Raw genomic sequence first — 17396 nt, 5'->3', positions numbered from 1 at the left:
TAGAAGGGAAATACTAGTTTTTGGATAGACAGCTGAAGATGAAAAATAATAAATAATTTAGAAAAATAATAAAAAAGAACGCCAGCAGGGGGCGCTAATGCGTCAACCCCTGGAGTCCGAGTCCCCTTTATTAAACACAGACGAAGAAGACGACATACGACGCGCACTCTCCGCCAATATGAAGGCAGCCAGGGCAGCGTCTGCCTTTGATTTGAAAGAATAAGCCTTGTAAATTCTACAAGCGCTAAATCCGCTGACTGGACTAAAGCAGATGCGACACCGAAACAATATCTTGGGTGAGACCCGCCGCTCCGCGTCCGCCGCGACGCGGCGAGGGCTGCCTGAAAGGAGGCGCCGAGGCCCCGCGCGACGATGGAGCGAGCAGCCACGAGCTCTTTCGGTTGACTTGAACGAGTTCACCGCCGCGTTAAACGTCCGCCCGCGAGGCGCGAGGCATCATCATCATCATTAATCACTCGTTTATCTAATATTCACGCGTGTCGGATAAGTTGAATGACGCCGGAACAGCGGGGTTAAACGTTGTTTAGTTAGCTTCGGCTAAGCTTAAGTTAGCGCGCTCGCCAGAAGTCAGCGGTCGGATGTGTTATGAGTTTATTATAGAAGTGATAATCGGTGGGAACCTCGTTAACCTGCAGGTTATTGGTTGTGGTTGTTGACATGTCGCGCGGGGATAACTCACCGAGCCTCTTCTTCTTCTTGTTTTTTGTTGTTGTTGTTGTTGTTTTTATTTCCAGTCCTGCAGAATGTCCAAGATCAGGCGGAAGGTAACAGTGGAGAATTCAAAGACCATATCTGACAGCAGCACCACCACCACCACCACCAGCAGCACCACCACCACCACCACCAACAACAACAACAACAACAGCAACCCCGCCGCCCCCTCCCGCAGGCCCAGCGTGTTCGAGAGACTTGGCCCCAGCACTGGGAGTAATGCTGCTGATGTAAGTGTCGCCTGCTTCCATCAGGTGACTAGATGTTACCTGACCACCTGACCACCTGACCGACCACCTGACCACCTGACCGGGCTTGTTTACTCGTGTCTTCCAGAGTCACTGTAGAAATTGGCTGAAGACCGGTAATTGCAGTTACGGCAACACTTGTCGCTACACACATGGACCTCAGCCGAGAGGCAAAGGATTTAGCTTTAGCCGGTAAGATGCCTGGGATCTCTCAATGTGATTAATATTCATTCCTGTTGTTGGTTTATTTATTTATTATCTGCATCACATCATGTTTTTTTTTTTTTTTTTTTTTTTTGTGCGCGTTTGTTTACGTGTTTGCGTCTGAATGGAGCAGGTCAACCGAGAGACCCACAGGTGATCTGCGGGAGAGGATGAAGAATAAAAGACAGGATGTTGACACGGAAAACCTGAAGCGAGACTTAGACGAGCCCACGTCCCCCACAGTAAGAGAGTTTGTCAACGCATCCGATTGCGAATCGTTGTTAAACTCGCAACTAGGAACACAACTGTAAAGACCAAGAAGTAAAAGGTACCGCCTGCGTGTTATTGTAATAATTGTTTGTCCGTCCGCAGCAGAGAGATTCGTCCAGAGGCCGACACAGGGAGAAGGAGGATATCAAGATCACAAAGGAGCGCACCCCAGCCAGCGAAGAAGAGCCCACAGAGTGGGAAACCAACCGCGAAGGTTTTAGTAGCTGGTTTTGTTCAAGTTTAAAGGCCCAAGTGACGCGATTATATGCAAATGTCATAACGGATGGAAGTGAGTTAAAGAACACGTGCGCTTTGACTTTGACTGACGCTTTTCCTGTCCTACCGACGTCCAGACTCTGATATCGGCGACTACGACTACGAGTTATCCCTCGAGATGAAACGCCAGAAGATTCAGCGTGAACTGATGAAACTGGAACAGGAGAACCTGGAAAAGAGAGACGAGATTGTCGTCAAGAAAGACGAGACTCCCTCGAAAGTCCGAACCACGGCTTTGCCAAAGGTAAGTCCGCAGCGACGCGTTGAACCCGTGATCGGAATTAGACTTTTAGCTATTTTCAGCCCGAACGCGCGCGTGACGGCTCGCCGAAATACGGGTCTGAGTCTCAATCGTCGTCTCTGTCCCTCAGGCCTCCCCCGAGCGGTCGAGCTCCAAAGACTCGCCGTCGTCCAGGAAGTCCGGCGGCTCCCCGAAAAGCAAAAGCGGGACCAAAGGGCCCGGCTCCGGGAAGAAAGAGAAAAAGGCGGCGGCGTCCTCGCCCGTGTCAGAGACTGCCAGGTGAGAAGCCGTTGTTTTTAGTTGCCGGGATGTACGGAATCGTAATTTCAACTTTTTTCAAAAGAATTTCGACGAGACCGAAGTGAAATTGCCTGCTTTTAATCCTCGTTATTAAACGCGCTTCATTGCGTCCGAGGGTTTTTGGACCCGCTATAACCGACATCTCGTGCGATTCATATTCTCCACGTTACGTCGAAGCAGGCCTACCAAAGGAAGCCACGGTAAGAAGAAAGGGCCCCGTACCCCCAGCCCTCCTCCCCCGGTCCCTCCGGACCTCCCGGCGGTCGGGAAGAAACACAAAGGCAAGCACAAGAACAAGGAGAAGTCCGAGGAGAAGCAGAAAGAGGGGAAAGACCGCGGACGAGATACCGAGAAACATAAGGAGAAGAAGGAGAAACGCAGGTGGAGTGCCGACCGTTGTTTGTTTTTCTTCTTTGTCTAAGTGTTCTTTGTTGTTTATAGAAGCAAATGTCTGCGCCGTTATCCTGACTCGTTATCTCCGGCTCGTCCTAAACGTGATCTTTTTGTTCGTAGGGACCGATCGGACAGTTCCAACAAGGCCAAGCGGTCGGTGACGTCGGAGGAGCGTTCTCGTAGCGTGTCGTTTCCTTCCGGGGGGGCGTCGCCCTCGGCCAGGAAGAAATCCCCCTCTCCTAAAGCTCCGTCCCACAAATCCCCGGCGCCGGCTTCCCTTCCTCACAGGTTAGCGCGTATATTTTATGTGACGGCGAGGCACCCCCCCCTCCCGAAACCGTCACCGTTGAAATACCGGACACGGCGGCCCTGAAGAAATAACCCGATTTCCCCGCAGGTCTCCATCCCCTCCGCGCCACCGGCGCTCCCCCAGTCCTCCTCGCCACCGCTCCCCTTCCTCCCACTCGGGTTCCTCCGCCCAGCGACAGTCTCCCTCGCCGCGGCGGCGGCGCTCTTCGTCCCCGGGCTACCGCAGGAGCTCCGCGGCGCAGGCCTCCGCCTCCTCGCCTCCGAGCTCCCGGCGCTCCCGATCGCCTCCCGCCTCCCACGACGCCTCCTCGCCCCACCGGCGGTCCGACCGATCGAGCCCCGGCCGACGCCGCTCCAGGGGCCGAGAGAGGAGCCGCGGGGAAAGAGAGAGGAGTCCGCCGGCTCAGGAGCGCAAACGCGAGCGCAGAGACGGTAATCTCGGCGCTCAGCCGCCGTACTTGTTTTGTCTTTTGTCTCCGTTGGCCGTTTTGAAGATTTTTTTCCAATCCGTGTTCTCATTCATTCGTAAAATCCTCCCCTTCTTCGCCGGTTAAGCTTTGCGTCTCTTCTGCAAACAGAAAGCCGCGGCAAACGAGACAAGGACAGTTTCCGCGACGACCGGGACTACGACTCCGAGCAGGTATCGTCGCGGGACGCTCGCGACGACAGAGACGCCAGGGAGAGCCGCGAGCAACGGGACGCTCGCGATCGAGGGAGGGAGACGGCCCGAGAGTCCCGGGACGGCCGAGACAACAGGGACGCCAAGGACTCGAGAGAGAGCAGGACGGAGACGCGCTCCAGTCGGGAGTCGCTCGAGCACCGCGACAGGGAGCGAGAGAGGGAGAAGGAGAGAGAGCGGGAAAAGGAGAAGGAGCGCGAGAGGACGGACGCCCACAGGAAGGAGGAAGCGGCTCAGGACGACAGGAGTTACGGGAGAGGTCACGGACGCGAAGACGGAAGTAGAAGCGAGGGACGGACGGAGAGCAGGACGGACAGAGCCGACAGGAACGGGCGAGGGAGAGGACGCGCGAACGAAACGTCTGAGAAAGGCACGAACTTTTTTTATGTTGTTTTTTTCCAAGGAGCTTTTAAGCGACGCCGACGGTATGAAAATGCAACTGCCGTTTTGTCCCGCGCGCCTGTGTGTAATTTCTTTTTTTCTCCTCTTTTTTCTCCTTTTTCCTTTATGTCTTCGGCCAGGCTCAAACAGAAGCTCCCGCGGATCCCAGCTGGAAAGCGGCCACGACAACTGGGATTCCCGGAGCGGCGCGGTACGCGAACGCAGCGCGGAGAGGAGCGCGGAGAGGAGCGCCAACGAAAGAAGCTCCGAGAAGGGTTCGGACCGAGATCGCTACGAGAGCGACAGAAGAGGAGAGCCGGCCCGAGACTCCTCTTACGACAGGAGAGGAGGACACGGAGAGCGGGATCGCAGAGACAACCGAGACAGAGGTGCGAGGAGGACGGGGTTTATTTGGACGCGTCGAAAGAAGAAGAAACTAATTGGCGATCGCTTTCTTTTCTCTCCTTCCAGACCAGAGAGCAGCTTCTCCAAACAGACATCAGGGGAGGTCAGAGGAGCCCGAGAGGGAGGAGAGAAGAGACGAGCGCAGGACAGATCGAACCGAGGACAGGCGAGAGGACAGGACCCGCGACCGGGACAGAGAGCGAGAGAGGGAGCGGGACAGGGAGAAAGAGAAGGAGCGGGACAGGGAGCGGGAGAGGGAGAAGGAGAGGGAGAAGGAGAAGGAGAGGGAGGTCGAGAGGGAGCGGCTCAGAGAGAGAGAGAGGGAGCGGGAACGAGAGCGGGAGAGAGAGCGGGAGCGCGAGCGCGAGGAGAGGGAGGAGCGAGAGAGAGAAAGGGAGGAGCGAGAGAGGGAGCGGGAGAGGAAGGAGAGGGAGCGGGAGAGGGAGAGGGAGCAGCGGGAGAGGGAGAGGCAGCGGGAGTGGGAGGAGCGAGAGAGAGGACGGGACGAGAGGAGGGAGAGGAGAGACGACGGCGGCGGCGGCGGAGGAGGAGGCAGGGACAACCGGTCCGTCCGAGACACCCGGGACGATCGCAAGACGAGGCACGTATCGAGACCGGGCGCGCACGTCGATCCGCCCCGACGCCCGAACGTCTGATATTTATTCTGCGCTTTTGGTCCTCCGCCTTTTAGCCGCAAGAGACCCCGGGTGGAGAGCAGCCCGAGCCCCCGACCCTCGCCCAAGCGCACGGCGCGGGATCTCAGTCCCGCAGACAGCGACGGCTACAATAGCGGCGAGGACAAAAGCGAGCGCCCGATCGGCCGAGGGCAGGCCAAGCTCCACCCGCCGCCGCTCCTCCCCAGCCCGGCGTGTCCGCCTCCATCTGACAGTAAGGAAATTGTTTTTGAACGTGAAGCGCGTCGCCTCCATTTGTTTAGACAGATCTCGCAAATGTACAAAATGAAAAAGTCATGTCTGTGGATAATTTCCGTCCCTCTGCCGTGTCTCGCGCCCAGACGGAGACAAGCATCGTCTGCTGAGCCAGGTGGTGCGTCCCCAGGACCCCTCGTTACGGTCGCCGCCGAGGGGAGCCGCGTCCGACGACAAGTCCGCCCACTGGAAGGACGAAGAGCGCCGCGGGGACAAGAGGGACGCCCGAGGTCGCCACGAGGAGCCGGAGCCTCGCCCGGAGCGAAGCAGAGCGGTCGACAGACGCGCGGAGCACCTCCCGGACGCCCCGCCCGACTCCCGTAGCCGAGGCCGAGAGCAGCGAGACTCCACGCCGCCTCCCCCTTCGTCCCTCGCCGGCGGCGACGACAGAGACGCGGTCGGCTCGCAGTCCCACGAGGAGGGAAAGAAGAAGGCCAAGTCGCAGAGGAAGGGCGTAAAGAAGGGGCGCAAAGAAGAGGAGATCGGCGCCTGCAACAGCCCGGCTACGGCGGGGGACCGCTTCAACCCCGAGCCCCCGACCGCCGCTTTCTCAGACGTGCCTCCGGCCTCGCACTCTCCGAGGAAAGGGGCCAAGAAGAAGGCGCTCGAGCGAAAGCGGAAACGGTCGCGAGAGGGAGAATCGGACGCGTCCGAGGAGGAAACTTTAGCCCGTCAGCCTCACAATAAGAGAAAGAGGGGTCCTCGGACACCGCCGCCCTCGACGAGACCCGATCACCGCGGCGTAGCCGGGGGCGCCGCCGCGCCCTCGCCGCTTTCCAAAACGGACAACTTCAGCGACTGGTCGGACGAGGAGGTCACGGAGCGAGGAGGACCGCCGGAAACGCCGGCTCCCCCGGCACCCGCCGAGAAGACCCTGGCCGAACCTCTCAGGAGAGGCGGCGGCGGCGGCCTCCGGGCGGGCAGGGACAGGGAGAGGTGTAACCCGCCGCCCATCGCTCCGCTGCTCTCCCAGGATCCCCCGATGCTGCTGCAGACTATGACTCCGCAGCCTCTCATGTCCCAGCCGCTGCTCCGCAAGCCCCCGCCGGAGCAGACGCGCAGCAGCAGCATGGGCAGCAACCAGAGCCGCGCGTCCTCCCGACGCCCGCGTTCACCCTCCGACGAGTCCGCCCACCGGGACGACCCCCAGGGGCCGCGGTCGCGCCGCGGCAGGCCGCGGGGCGCCAACTCTCGGGATCGGGAGAGAGAAAGAGAGCGCGAGAGGCCGGCGCCGAGCGAACTTCCGGGGGCGGAGAGGAAATCTCGAATCGACCAGCTGAGAAGAGGAGAGCCCAGCCGCAGCACCTCGTCGGGTACGGACGCGCCACGAATTCACCGAGTTTTGTAAACTTTAGTAGACCGTATTTAGTTTAAAGCTAAAACGTTTCTCTTTTACCGCTTTACAGACCGGCAAGATTCCCGCAGCCACAGCTCCAGACGCAGCTCTCCGGACTCCGAGAGGCAGGCGAGGTCCAGGTCCCGCGCCGGCTCCTACGACAGCAGAGAGCGGGAGAGAGACAGGGAGCCGTTCGAGAGGGAACGAGACCGAAAGGACCTCCGACCTCTTCCTCAGCAACAGCAACAGCAACAGCAACAACAGCAACAGCAACAGCAGCAACAGCAACAACAACAGCAGCAGCAGCAGCAACAACAGCAGCAGCAACAGCCGCCCATGCTCCTCCAACAGCCGCTGCAGCAGCAGAGAGACTGGGAGCCTGAGCCCAGGGACTGGCCGAGCAGGGGACGGGAGCCCCTGCTGATGCGTCCCGGTCGCGAACCGCTCCTGCGAGAGCGGGACGTCAGGGACAGGGAACGCTTACTCCCCGAAGGACTCATCCAACAGCACGAGCGGGAGCGGGAGAGGGAACGAGAGAGGGAGCGGGAGAGAGACGGCAGAGGCGAAAGAGGGGGCGATCGAGACAGGGAGAGGGCGACGATGACGACGGACCCGCCGCCGCACGGGGACCCCAGGGCTCCGGGACGAGGGGACGTGAGGGGCGAAATGAGAGGAGACCCGACGAGGCAGGACAGGGGCGACTACGAGCCTCTGCTGCCGCGGGAGGCCTTCGGTCCTCAAGAGGCCGACAAACCGAGCAACAGTCACCATCTCGCCGGAGAGCAGCGGGAGACGGAGAGGACGGACAGCGTCGACGGTAAGGAGACGGATACGCGTCCGCGTCGTCGACCCGCTTCCTCCGTTTCTCCCGCTTGGATTTAAACGAACGGGCCGCTGTATGTTGTTTTTTTAGGGGACGACGACGGGAAAGAAGACGACGGCCAGTCAGCCGCGTCCGTCGGAGAGGAGTACGAACCGATCAGCGACGACGAGCTGGACGAGATTCTGGCCGACAGCCAGAAAAAAGAGGATCAACAAGACGACGAGAAAATTACAGGTATCGTTTAATAGCTCCTACGGAGAAAAATAACGGTGCGGAAACGTTTGGTGGAATTTCTGTTGTCCTTTGTTTATCTTCAAGTCTTTTGTTTACTTTTTCTTGAGCGGTAGTTTGTTCCAAAACTATTATATTATAATAATAATAATAATAATCATAATCATAATCAAACAAATAAAAAAAATTACAATAACTCTTCCTCTTGAAATGAACCCACCGCGTCTCCGTGAACAGGTCCTCTGGACGTGATTGATGTGGACTGGTCCAGCCTGATGCCTAAACAGAAACAGGAGCCCCGGGCGGCAGGGGCCGCCCTGCTCCGGTTCACCCCGGGGGCGGTGCTTCTCAGGGCGGGCATCTCCAAGCGACTCGCCGGCCCCGAACTCCTGCAGCAAGTCAAGGAGGTGTGCAAGTCAGAGTTGGACGATCCCAAAGGTGAGTCGCGACACGGTCGAGCCGTCGCGTTACTTCTCATCTCGGTCATTTCGTCCTCCGTGAGTCGAATGTCCGTATTCCGCAGTTAAAGGCGAAGAACGTTTGTGCTGTTTATTTATTTTTAAATGTATTTATTTATTTAATACAGGTCAGGTATTCATTCTTATTTGAAATTGCGGCACGACCCGTCAGTCTAAAGCTCTCCGTCGATACTCTCCTTCCAGATGTCGACAAGCTCTTCGAGCACGACCTGGGGGCCCTGAACATGGCGGCCCTGAACAGGCGGGTGGAGAGGGCGGGCCTACTGACCAACCTGGGGCCCTGCTGCAAGGCCCTGTGCGCGCGCAGGGACTTCGCCATCCGCCGGCAGCTGTTAAAAAACGAGAAGGTAGACGTCCTCCGATCGTAACGCGGCGACGACTCGCGTCGCGGGCCGTTGTTAGAGTGCGTAGAAGTCATTGAGATGTACCGGTCTGACGAAGAGCTGGAAAGAGAAATGTGCTCTCTCTCTCTCTCTCTCTCTTTTTTTTTGTCTTTTGCTTTTCTTTTTTTTAAATTATTATTATTTTCATTTTCAGGGCCTAACCAAGCAGTACCCCACTACGCCCGTGGTAGACAACGAGCTGCTCCAGATGAGCATGCGTCTCTTCAGAAGGACAATGGCCGGCCAGGCGTCGGCACCAGAACGGTCGGACGGCGGACCGGCACCGGCGGCCGAAGTCTCTGAGGCCGGCGGTAATAAGCTCAGCGAAGCACAGCCGGAGGTGTGTGTGTCCTGAGAGTAAAATAAAACAAACAAACAAACAAACAAACATCAACGACAACAAAAACACACGATAAGTGATAAGCTTCTCAGCCCTAACTCTGTTTCTGTCATTCTCTCATTTCATGACGTAATGTTTTTTTTTTTTTTTTTGTTTTTTTGTTTTTTCTTCTTCTTTGAAGTCCTGAGAGGAAATACCGGAAAAACAGCCAAATTGTGAATCTTGCGTGTTTTGGATGATCCGCAAGTGCCGCACAATAGACGACAGGACATTGTGGCCTACGGAGGCGTGTAGTGAACCATGTAGGAGAAAGCGTCCCGAGGGCTTTGTGTGTTTTTTTTTTTTTGTGCATTATTACCGTGTTTTAGAGCAGATTTTGTACGTCAGTTTGGCCCTCTTAACCTAATGACTGATTCGATTTCCTATGTTGTGCATTAAAATCGTTAGATGTTGATGGATGTTTGTAACGGGTCTTTTGCTTTGCAAACTATTCCTTTATTCCAATGTCATTTGTTACAGATGTGGGAACGGGATTTGTTTTGTTTTTCGGTCGATGTATTTCTTTTTGAGCGGTTTGGCATGAACTGAAGCGATCGCCGACACCGCCATGTGGGATTTCCTCTCCTCGCCAGCCCCACATCATCACCCCCCCACTCCCCCCAAAAAAAGAAAAGGAGGCAAGATGTTCCCAATAGGAAAAAAAGAAGAAGACATTATACCGCTTAGAGAAAACTGACGGAAAACGTCATTAATCTGACCTCCTTCCTTCTGTGTCCGGCAGCCTGACCGTCCAGGGTCACGATAAGTCTCGCACAGCTGGAAGAAACAAGTGCTCCAGCGGGACGTGGGTGTCACAACACTCTCAAACTCAACAAGAGACGGTTAAAAAAAAGAGCAGGTTGTTCACTCTGGGAGCGCTGGGACACAATTTCAATGGACAAACCAGCGGAACAGGTTAAAGAACAGATTAGGATGGAGGAGGAGGAAGAGGAGGAGGGAGGAGGTGGGGAGGAGGAGGGAGAGGGGAGGGGGGGGGGGTCTCTCAAAACCCTGGATTCACCATGACAACCCCGTCCTCGGCCACGCAACTGTGACGTGAAATATACGAGTAACATTACAGACATGGAGAGATCTGTTTGTGTGACCACTGGCGTTAGAAAAACAAACAACAACAACAACAACAAAAAAACACTTTCCCGAACTGCTTTTTGGTTTTTTTTCCCCGTCTGAGGTTGAAGGTGAAGTTTTGAGCCGCACGAGTAATATGTGGTTTAACGCTGTATTTTTTATTTATTGATTATTTTTTTTAATTTATTTTTTTTACTGCAAAAATAAATACAGAATGGCATTTTTTTTTTACACTGTGATGACATCTTGCCGAGTAAAGACAAACAAAGACGACCTGTGCAGAAACATAAACACACGGCGCTGCGTTATCAGGACGAACATATACAGGAGCATCGATATGAAGTCAGCCTCTAGGAGCAAGCTTAACCATTTTGAGGTAAGTTGTGATTTACATATAACCACAACCACTTAATGACGGTGTCACCATTATGAAGCGCTCTTGTCGTGTCTTATGTTCGTCCTAAACATTTGGAGTTTCTCGTCGTCCCTTGTAATGCTGGAGATCTATTGTCTTTTGCCAAAATGCCTCCTGAATTGAGTACAACGATGGGTTTTATTGTCCGTAATACAATTGCCGTGATCCGCTCGTGTCGTTGCAGTATTACTGCAGTTAAGGTGGTTTATGTTGACGTTCAAAGAAAAAGGAAATCACTAAACGAACGAAATAAACGACGGCAGAATAGGTGGGAACATAAATACTACAATATGATAAATACTTTTAACCGTCTTCATCGTGTCCAAATATTTATAAAAGTACAATAACGTAGACGTTTTTTTGGGCGTAAGTTTGTTTGATTTATTGTTTTCGGTAAAGTTTGTCCATTCAGCAGAACAAATACGAATTAGTGAAACACTAGGAACTCTCGCGAGTGCATTTGTTGTCAGCGGACATAAAAAAAAACACGGACTGGTTTCCTTTACCCACAATGCTCTACTTTTGATCCGTCCTTCCGACTTCCGCCTCAGCTCACAGCCGAGGTGAGTGTTTTCATCGGGAATTAGATTTCCACAATCTAGAGCCATCCTGTGTCATTAAAGGCAGAATTGAGCGCAGACTTGTCGTAAATACGTGTATTAGTATTCTCCGTGCTGCCGCGGGAGGTTTTTGACGCGGTCGGATGTGTTTAAAAACGATTAACAGCGACGAGCGGGAGGTTTCGTACCGCCGGGCTGCTCGGTGCTCGTTTTTACTCTAAAATGGTTGTTCGCGTTTAACTTCGCAGCTTTACTTTGTGCTTGCGTAGGTGCTGAAAGCAGTTTTGTATTTTTTGTGTGGGTTTTCTTTGCTATTACAGGACTTATAAAGTCCGCAAACGATGATATCTCCGAAGTTTATTAACGTCTTGTTGTTGTTTTTTAAACTGCGCATGCGCAGCTCGTATTTAACGCTTAAGATTTAAAATAAATAAATCAAAAGTCAACGTGCTTGTTTGCAGATGGCCCCAACTAAGAAAGGAGAGAAAAAGAAGGGGCGTTCAGCCATCAACGAGGTGGTGACCAGAGAGTACACCATCAATGTCCACAAGCGCATCCACGGAGTGTGAGTGGAGATCTTCAACACCACCAAGACGTGTTTGGAAAACAGGGAACGACTTCCAAGTCTTAACGTGTTTGTTTGTTTGTTTGTTTGTTTGTTGTTTTTGTTGCAGCGGGTTCAAGAGGAGGGCTCCACGCGCCATCAAGGAGATCCGCAAGTTCGCGGTGAAGGAGATGGGAACCCCCGATGTCCGCATCGACACCCGCCTCAACAAGGCGGTGTGGAGCAAAGGTGTCAGGTGAGACGGCGGCCGTTTGAAATACGGTGAAATAACACTCGGCGGTGCTGGAAACGGGACGTCCTAAGTGTTGGTGTGTGTGTGTGTGTCCCCCGCAGGAACGTGCCGTACAGGATACGCGTACGTCTGTCCAGGAAGCGTAACGAGGACGAGGACTCTCCCAACAAACTGTACACCCTGGTCACGTACGTCCCCGTCACCACATGCAAAGGTAAATAAAACGCGCAGCTCGCCGACTCGTGTACGGATGTAATCGAAGCGTGTTATTAAATCATGTCTCTCTTCTCTTCCACAGGTCTGCAGACGGTCAATGTTGATGAAAACTAGATTTGTCCCCTCTGCGAGTGGAATAAATTAAATAAAAAGAGCTCTTTTTGTCGTGGCTTTATTTCAGGTTTTGTTTTATACTAAAAGGTTAGTTTGGGTTTTGGATTATACGTTACACATAAAGTGTACTATAACGGGGGAAAAAAACAACATATAAATCGAGCGATATGCTGGTGACGGGTTTGCAATAACATGTTTATTACCAAGATGACTTTTATTAAGACAATAAAGAGCTGTTTTGCGGCCGGTCCTTCCTCCTCCGATCGATGCGTCTTCCTCATAATTTCAACTGTACATGCTGAAAGGATGGTTGCGTCAGAAAAGGAAAAAAAAAAAAAGGTTTTTAATTTCTTCCTATTAGTATGTCGTTGAAGGAGACAGACATGACAAAGCGGCCTTGCAGTTCTTTTCATACTTGAGGTATTTATCGAGACACCGTCGGCTGGATGAAGCGAGAACAAAAGGTGGATGTGCGCCACCGAGCTGCGCCGCCAGGGGGCGCCGCCGCTGCCAGCCGCCGCCGCCAGGGGGCGCTACTGGTTTTTACTGTCAGTCGGATGTTGTGAAGAAGGCGAGACGCGATGGCTCCGTCCGACGTGAAGTAGCTGTAACTCGACGAGGAGGTGAGATACGAGGCAGCTCAGGTCGGCGTGTGGTTTTTTTTTTTTCTTTTCTTTTTTCTTTCTTTAATTATAATGTGAATAAAACCTGAATTAGCGCGGGTTGAAGTCGCTCCTCGGCTGACGACAGTCCGGCAGGTGTGGCTAGTTGGTCGGCTAGCTGACCAGCTAGCTCGCTGGCTAAAAAAAAACAAAAAAAAAAACCCAAAACAAAACAACACGTTTGATACGATGTTTGAACGATTTATTGATTTATCTATCTATCTATATCTATATCTATCCAGGTGGGAGCGCTGCTCGCTGTTTCCATGGCCGTCGGCTCACGCAGGACGCGATGCGGCACCACTGGCTGCTCCTCGGGGCTTGCGGCTGGGTGCTGCTCATCCTGATGTTCGTCAGCAAGTTCATCAGCTTCAGAGCCGTGGATGGTGAGCTGCTGCTTTTAATGCTGATAACCACAGCTGACGCGGTTAGAGAGGTAAATAACGTGTGTGTATGTGTATTTGTTGTTGTTGTTGTTGTTGTTGTAGACTATGGAGAGAGAGCCGGTGGTCAGAGTGGGACGGTGGCGGGCACCAGGGGGGTTAAACCCATTCCTGGGACCAGGCCAGAAAAACGAGCTCCAAAGCCATCAGATCAGGTGTTTTATTGACACGTCACTAATTGTAGTCCATTTCCTTTTTTTTTTTTTTTTTTTTTTTTTCTCTGCTGTAACACATTAAAAACAAGGCTAAGCGTTGTTGTTGTTGTTGTTTATTTGTTTGCGTTTTCAGTTTTCGGTGGTTCCAACAGCGACGGAGTGGCAGTCGGTCTCCGACAAGCGAGTCGAGCTGCTCTCGTCCGTGTGCAAGAACAGCAGCCTCAGGAATCTGACTCGCGTCTCCATCAGCAAGTTCGTCCTCGACCGCATCTTCGTCTGCGACAAACAAAAGATCCTGTTCTGCCAGACGCCTAAAGTGGGAAACACGCAGTGGAAGAAGGTCCTCATTGTGCTCAACGGTAAGCGGGGATCGGACGAAGGTAAAAGCGACGCGGTGAGAAAAAGACGTCGTGGATCAACCTGTTAATTATTACGACGGCGACGATTTAGTTGATTCAGTTGACGGTTTCTGTTGTCGTTTGCAGGAGCGTTCCCCAGTGTGGAGGAGATCCCAGAAAACCTCGTCCACGACCACGACAAAAACGGCCTGCCTCGCCTCTCCTCACTCGCTCCGCAGGAAATAACTCACAGGTCAGTCGACCGTGCGCTCGTCTGGTCCGGTTTCACGAGCCTCGTCGGGCGTCGCCTGAAACCGGACCGATGTAAAAGCGAGCAGCTGAATGATTTTGTCCCGCGAGTGTTTTAGCTTCTAAAAGATTCTGTGGTGTTCTTTATTTATTGTCCAAATGTTTTTGAACACGTGATGATAAAAAACAAAACAAAAAAACCCCGACGCGCTTGAAAAATGTATAAAGAAAAATAATCCCCCCCACCTCCTGCAAAATAAGTCTTCCACAGACATGAGGGGAAAACAATGAGGCAGCGGGATGCGGATGACCTCGAAATACGGGACAGAATGTACCAAAATTGTGTCTCGCGGTGGGATGATAATGATAATAATCTCTAAAGTCTTCACTTATTACAATGAAAGATGGGTTCAGTTTTTTTATTTATATTTTTAATTTCATTTTTTAAAATGTTATTTATTTATTTTTATTTTTAATTTCATATTTTTATATTTAATTCCATTTTTAAATTTTTTTTATTTCATTTTTTAATTTTATTTATTTATTTTTATTTTTAATTTCATGTTTTTATTTTTAATGTCATTTTTTAATTTCATTTTTAAACATTTTTATTTCATTTTTTAATTTTATTTATTTATTTTTATTTTTAATTTCATGTTTTTATTTTTAATGTCAATTTTTAATTTCATTTTTTAAAATTTTATTTCATTTTTTTATTTTATTTATTTATTTTTATTTATAATTTCATGTTTTTATTTTTAATGTCATTTTTTAATTTCATTTAAAAAAAATTTATTTCATTTTTTTTATTTTATTTATTTATTTTTATTTTTAACTTCATGTTTTTATTTTTAATGTCAATTTTTAATTTCATTTTTTTAAAATTTTATTTCATTTTTTTAATTTTATTTATTTATTTTTATTTTTAATTTCATGTTTTTATTTTTAATGTCATTTTTTAATTTCATTTTTTAAAATTTTATTTCATTTTTTTATTTTATTTATTTATTTTTATTTTTAATTTCATGTTTTTATTTTTAATGTCAATTTTTAATTTCATTTTTTAAAAATTTTATTTCATTTTTTTAAAATTTTTTATTTATTTATTTTTATTTTTAATTTCATGTTTTTATTTTTAATGTCATTTTTAAATTTCATTTAAAAAAAAATTTATTTCATTTTTTTAAATTTTATTTATTTATTTTTATTTTTAACTTCATGTTTTTATTTTTAATGTCAATTTTTAATTTCATTTTTTTAAAATTTTATTTCATTTTTTATTTTATTTATTTATTTTTATTTTTAATTTCATGTTTTTTTTTTTAATGTCATTTTTTAATTTCATTTTTTAAAAATTTTATTTCATTTTTTTTATTTTATTTATTTATTTTTATTTTTAATTTCATGTTTTTATTTTTAATGTCAATTTTTAATTTCATTTTTAAAAATTTTATTTCATTTTTTAAATTTTTTTTATTTATTTATTTTTATTTTTAATTTCATGTTTTTATTTTTAATGTCATTTTGTAATTTCATTTTTTAAAATTTTTATTTCATTTTTTTTAATTTTATTTATTTATTTTTATTTTTAATTTCATGTTTTTATTTTTAATGTCATTTTTTAATTTAATTTTTTTTTATTTTTATGGTGGTCAACAAGAGTTCACAAGTGTTCTCATGAAACTTCGCTGTGTGCCTGAACAGATTGAACACGTACTTTAAGTTCTTCATCGTGCGAGATCCCTTCGAGCGCCTGATCTCCGCGTTCAAGGACAAGTTTGTGAAGAACCCTCGCTTCGAGCCTTGGTACAAGCACGACATCGCTCCCGCCATCATACGGAAATACCGCAAGGTCCACCGCGACGACGACCTCGCCGCCTCGGGTCTGCACTTCGAGGACTTTGTCCGTTACCTGGGTGACGCGGAGGGCCGCCGGCGAACGGACCGGCAGTTCGGCGAGCACATTATCCACTGGGTGACTTACGCCGAGCTGTGCGCGCCGTGCGAAATACACTACAGCGTGGTCGGCCACCACGAGACGCTGGAGCGGGACGCCCCCCACATCCTCAGGGCGGCCGGCGTCGAGGGGCTGGTGTCCTACCCGGCCATCCCTCTGGGCATCACCCGCTACAACAGGACCAAGGTGGAGCGCTACTTCTCGGGCGTCAGCAAGCGGGACGTCAGGCGTCTCTACGCGCGTTACCGCGGCGACTTCGGCCTCTTCGGCTACCCGAGCCCGGACTTTCTGCTGAACTAAAACCGCCGGACGCCGACGGCATCTCGGGTTGACGGACGGACGGAGGCGTATCGTAGCTACCCGCGCGCCACGTCCCCCTTCTCATTTTAGCCACCGTAGCCGGGACGACCGAGCGCTTCCCGCCGGCGAAGTATTTTCGTAACAATTCGACGGCGTTTCGTAGGAGGGAGGAGACGTCGGCGATCATCGCAGCGTCTCCACGGCGAGAAGACGAAGTCCTTATACAGGTCAACTACAGGTGCAAATGAAACGCGCCGTTATATTTAAGGTTGCCGTGCGCTTGGTGACGCCGGGGGACACGGGCCCCTCGCCCCGTAGCGGAGACGTCACGTCGCCACGTACGGACCTCCGGTTTCGACGACGCGTCCCGTCTTCTGCACTCGTAGCCGTGAAGCCGGACGCGGGCGGAGACGGTCGGGGAGGCCCGGCCGCGGGCGAGAATATAATACGACCCGATCGGACACGGATGCGTTTCGCGTAAAACTTTTAACATTTTGTACCGCGGATTCGCGCGGATGTCTCACGCGAGGCGGTAAATGACTCCCGATCGGTTCGAACGCGCTCCGTACCGGCCCGCCTTCGCCGAAACGGAAAGATACCCGAGTGCTCCGTCTATTTAGCCGTTAACGCTACCGGGACACCGAAGGAAACCGGCGCTGGATTTTAAAGGACCGTGTTATTTTCTATCCGAAATGTACCGCGTGTGTAAAACGCTCTTAACGTGACTCTCGCAACCCGACATTTGTATCACGCGTCGCTATTTATAATAATATTAACTCGCCGACCGGCGGCACAAACGGCGCCTCGGTCGGAGGACGGTACCGCCTCCCCGCAGCCACCCGGCGACCTTTCGCACAGGTGGCGGTCGTGCTGCAAGGACAACGCCAGTTTGTAATAAAGTTACATGTAAAGTATTTGTTTTGTGTTTTCATAAGTACGTTTTGAAAGTTTTTTTTGTTTTTTTTTTTAAAGGCCTTCAGAAATGATGTCCCCCCCCACTCTCCCCCTCCCTCCCCCCTCTCCCTCCCCCTCTCCGTGGCACTAAGTCAACAAAAAGCTCCTTTTTTTTAAAATCCAAAAAAACAAGGTACATACTACCTCGC

At 50.4% G+C, this 17396-nt stretch overlaps 3 protein-coding genes across 5 annotated transcripts; all 3 read left to right on the top strand.

The window, feature by feature from the left end:
* Nucleotides 1-153: 153 nt before the first annotated feature.
* On the top strand, nt 154-9413 carry zc3h13 (zinc finger CCCH-type containing 13). Of its 2 annotated transcripts, none has more exons than XM_069698361.1 (20): nt 154-296; nt 756-962; nt 1069-1172; nt 1318-1426; nt 1557-1668; nt 1808-1974; nt 2102-2250; nt 2452-2652; nt 2785-2952; nt 3062-3405; nt 3552-4022; nt 4174-4422; nt 4505-5039; nt 5130-5326; nt 5454-6680; nt 6774-7520; nt 7617-7760; nt 7995-8195; nt 8420-8583; nt 8774-9413. In XM_069698361.1, the coding sequence occupies exons 2-20, from the start codon at nt 765-767 to the stop codon at nt 8972-8974; spliced, it is 5688 nt and encodes a 1895-aa protein (XP_069554462.1). In that variant the 5' UTR covers nt 154-296; nt 756-764; the 3' UTR covers nt 8975-9413. The 2 variants fall into 2 exon arrangements, with proteins under 2 accessions (XP_069554462.1, XP_069554461.1); XM_069698360.1 differs by having other exon boundaries at nt 2449-2652.
* Nucleotides 9414-11000: 1587 nt separating this feature from the next.
* Nucleotides 11001-12229, top strand: rpl31 (ribosomal protein L31). The gene is made up of 5 exons (XM_069698359.1): nt 11001-11065; nt 11524-11627; nt 11737-11862; nt 11961-12073; nt 12158-12229. Exons 2-5 carry the CDS (start codon nt 11524-11526, stop codon nt 12187-12189), a joined length of 375 nt encoding a protein of 124 aa, XP_069554460.1. The 5' UTR covers nt 11001-11065; the 3' UTR covers nt 12190-12229.
* A 491-nt stretch (nt 12230-12720) lies between these two features.
* chst10 (carbohydrate sulfotransferase 10) lies at nt 12721-16470 on the top strand. Of its 2 annotated transcripts, XM_069698357.1 has the most exons (6): nt 12721-12812; nt 13094-13237; nt 13340-13449; nt 13583-13808; nt 13935-14040; nt 15741-16470. In XM_069698357.1, the coding sequence occupies exons 2-6, from the start codon at nt 13144-13146 to the stop codon at nt 16291-16293; spliced, it is 1089 nt and encodes a 362-aa protein (XP_069554458.1). In that variant the 5' UTR covers nt 12721-12812; nt 13094-13143; the 3' UTR covers nt 16294-16470. The 2 variants fall into 2 exon arrangements, with proteins under 2 accessions (XP_069554458.1, XP_069554459.1); XM_069698358.1 differs by lacking the exon at nt 13340-13449 and having other exon boundaries at nt 13094-13287.
* Nucleotides 16471-17396: the final 926 nt, after the last annotated feature.

Source organism: Brachyistius frenatus, unplaced genomic scaffold, assembly GCF_029030835.1.
Source record: "Brachyistius frenatus isolate BFR_SWC_R1_liver_20210118 unplaced genomic scaffold, ASM2903083v1 Contig_26, whole genome shotgun sequence".
Classification (NCBI taxonomy): Eukaryota; Metazoa; Chordata; class Actinopteri; family Embiotocidae; genus Brachyistius; species Brachyistius frenatus.
The sequence above is the reverse complement of the archived record's forward strand: the minus strand, read 5'-3'. Positions and strand labels throughout refer to the sequence as shown.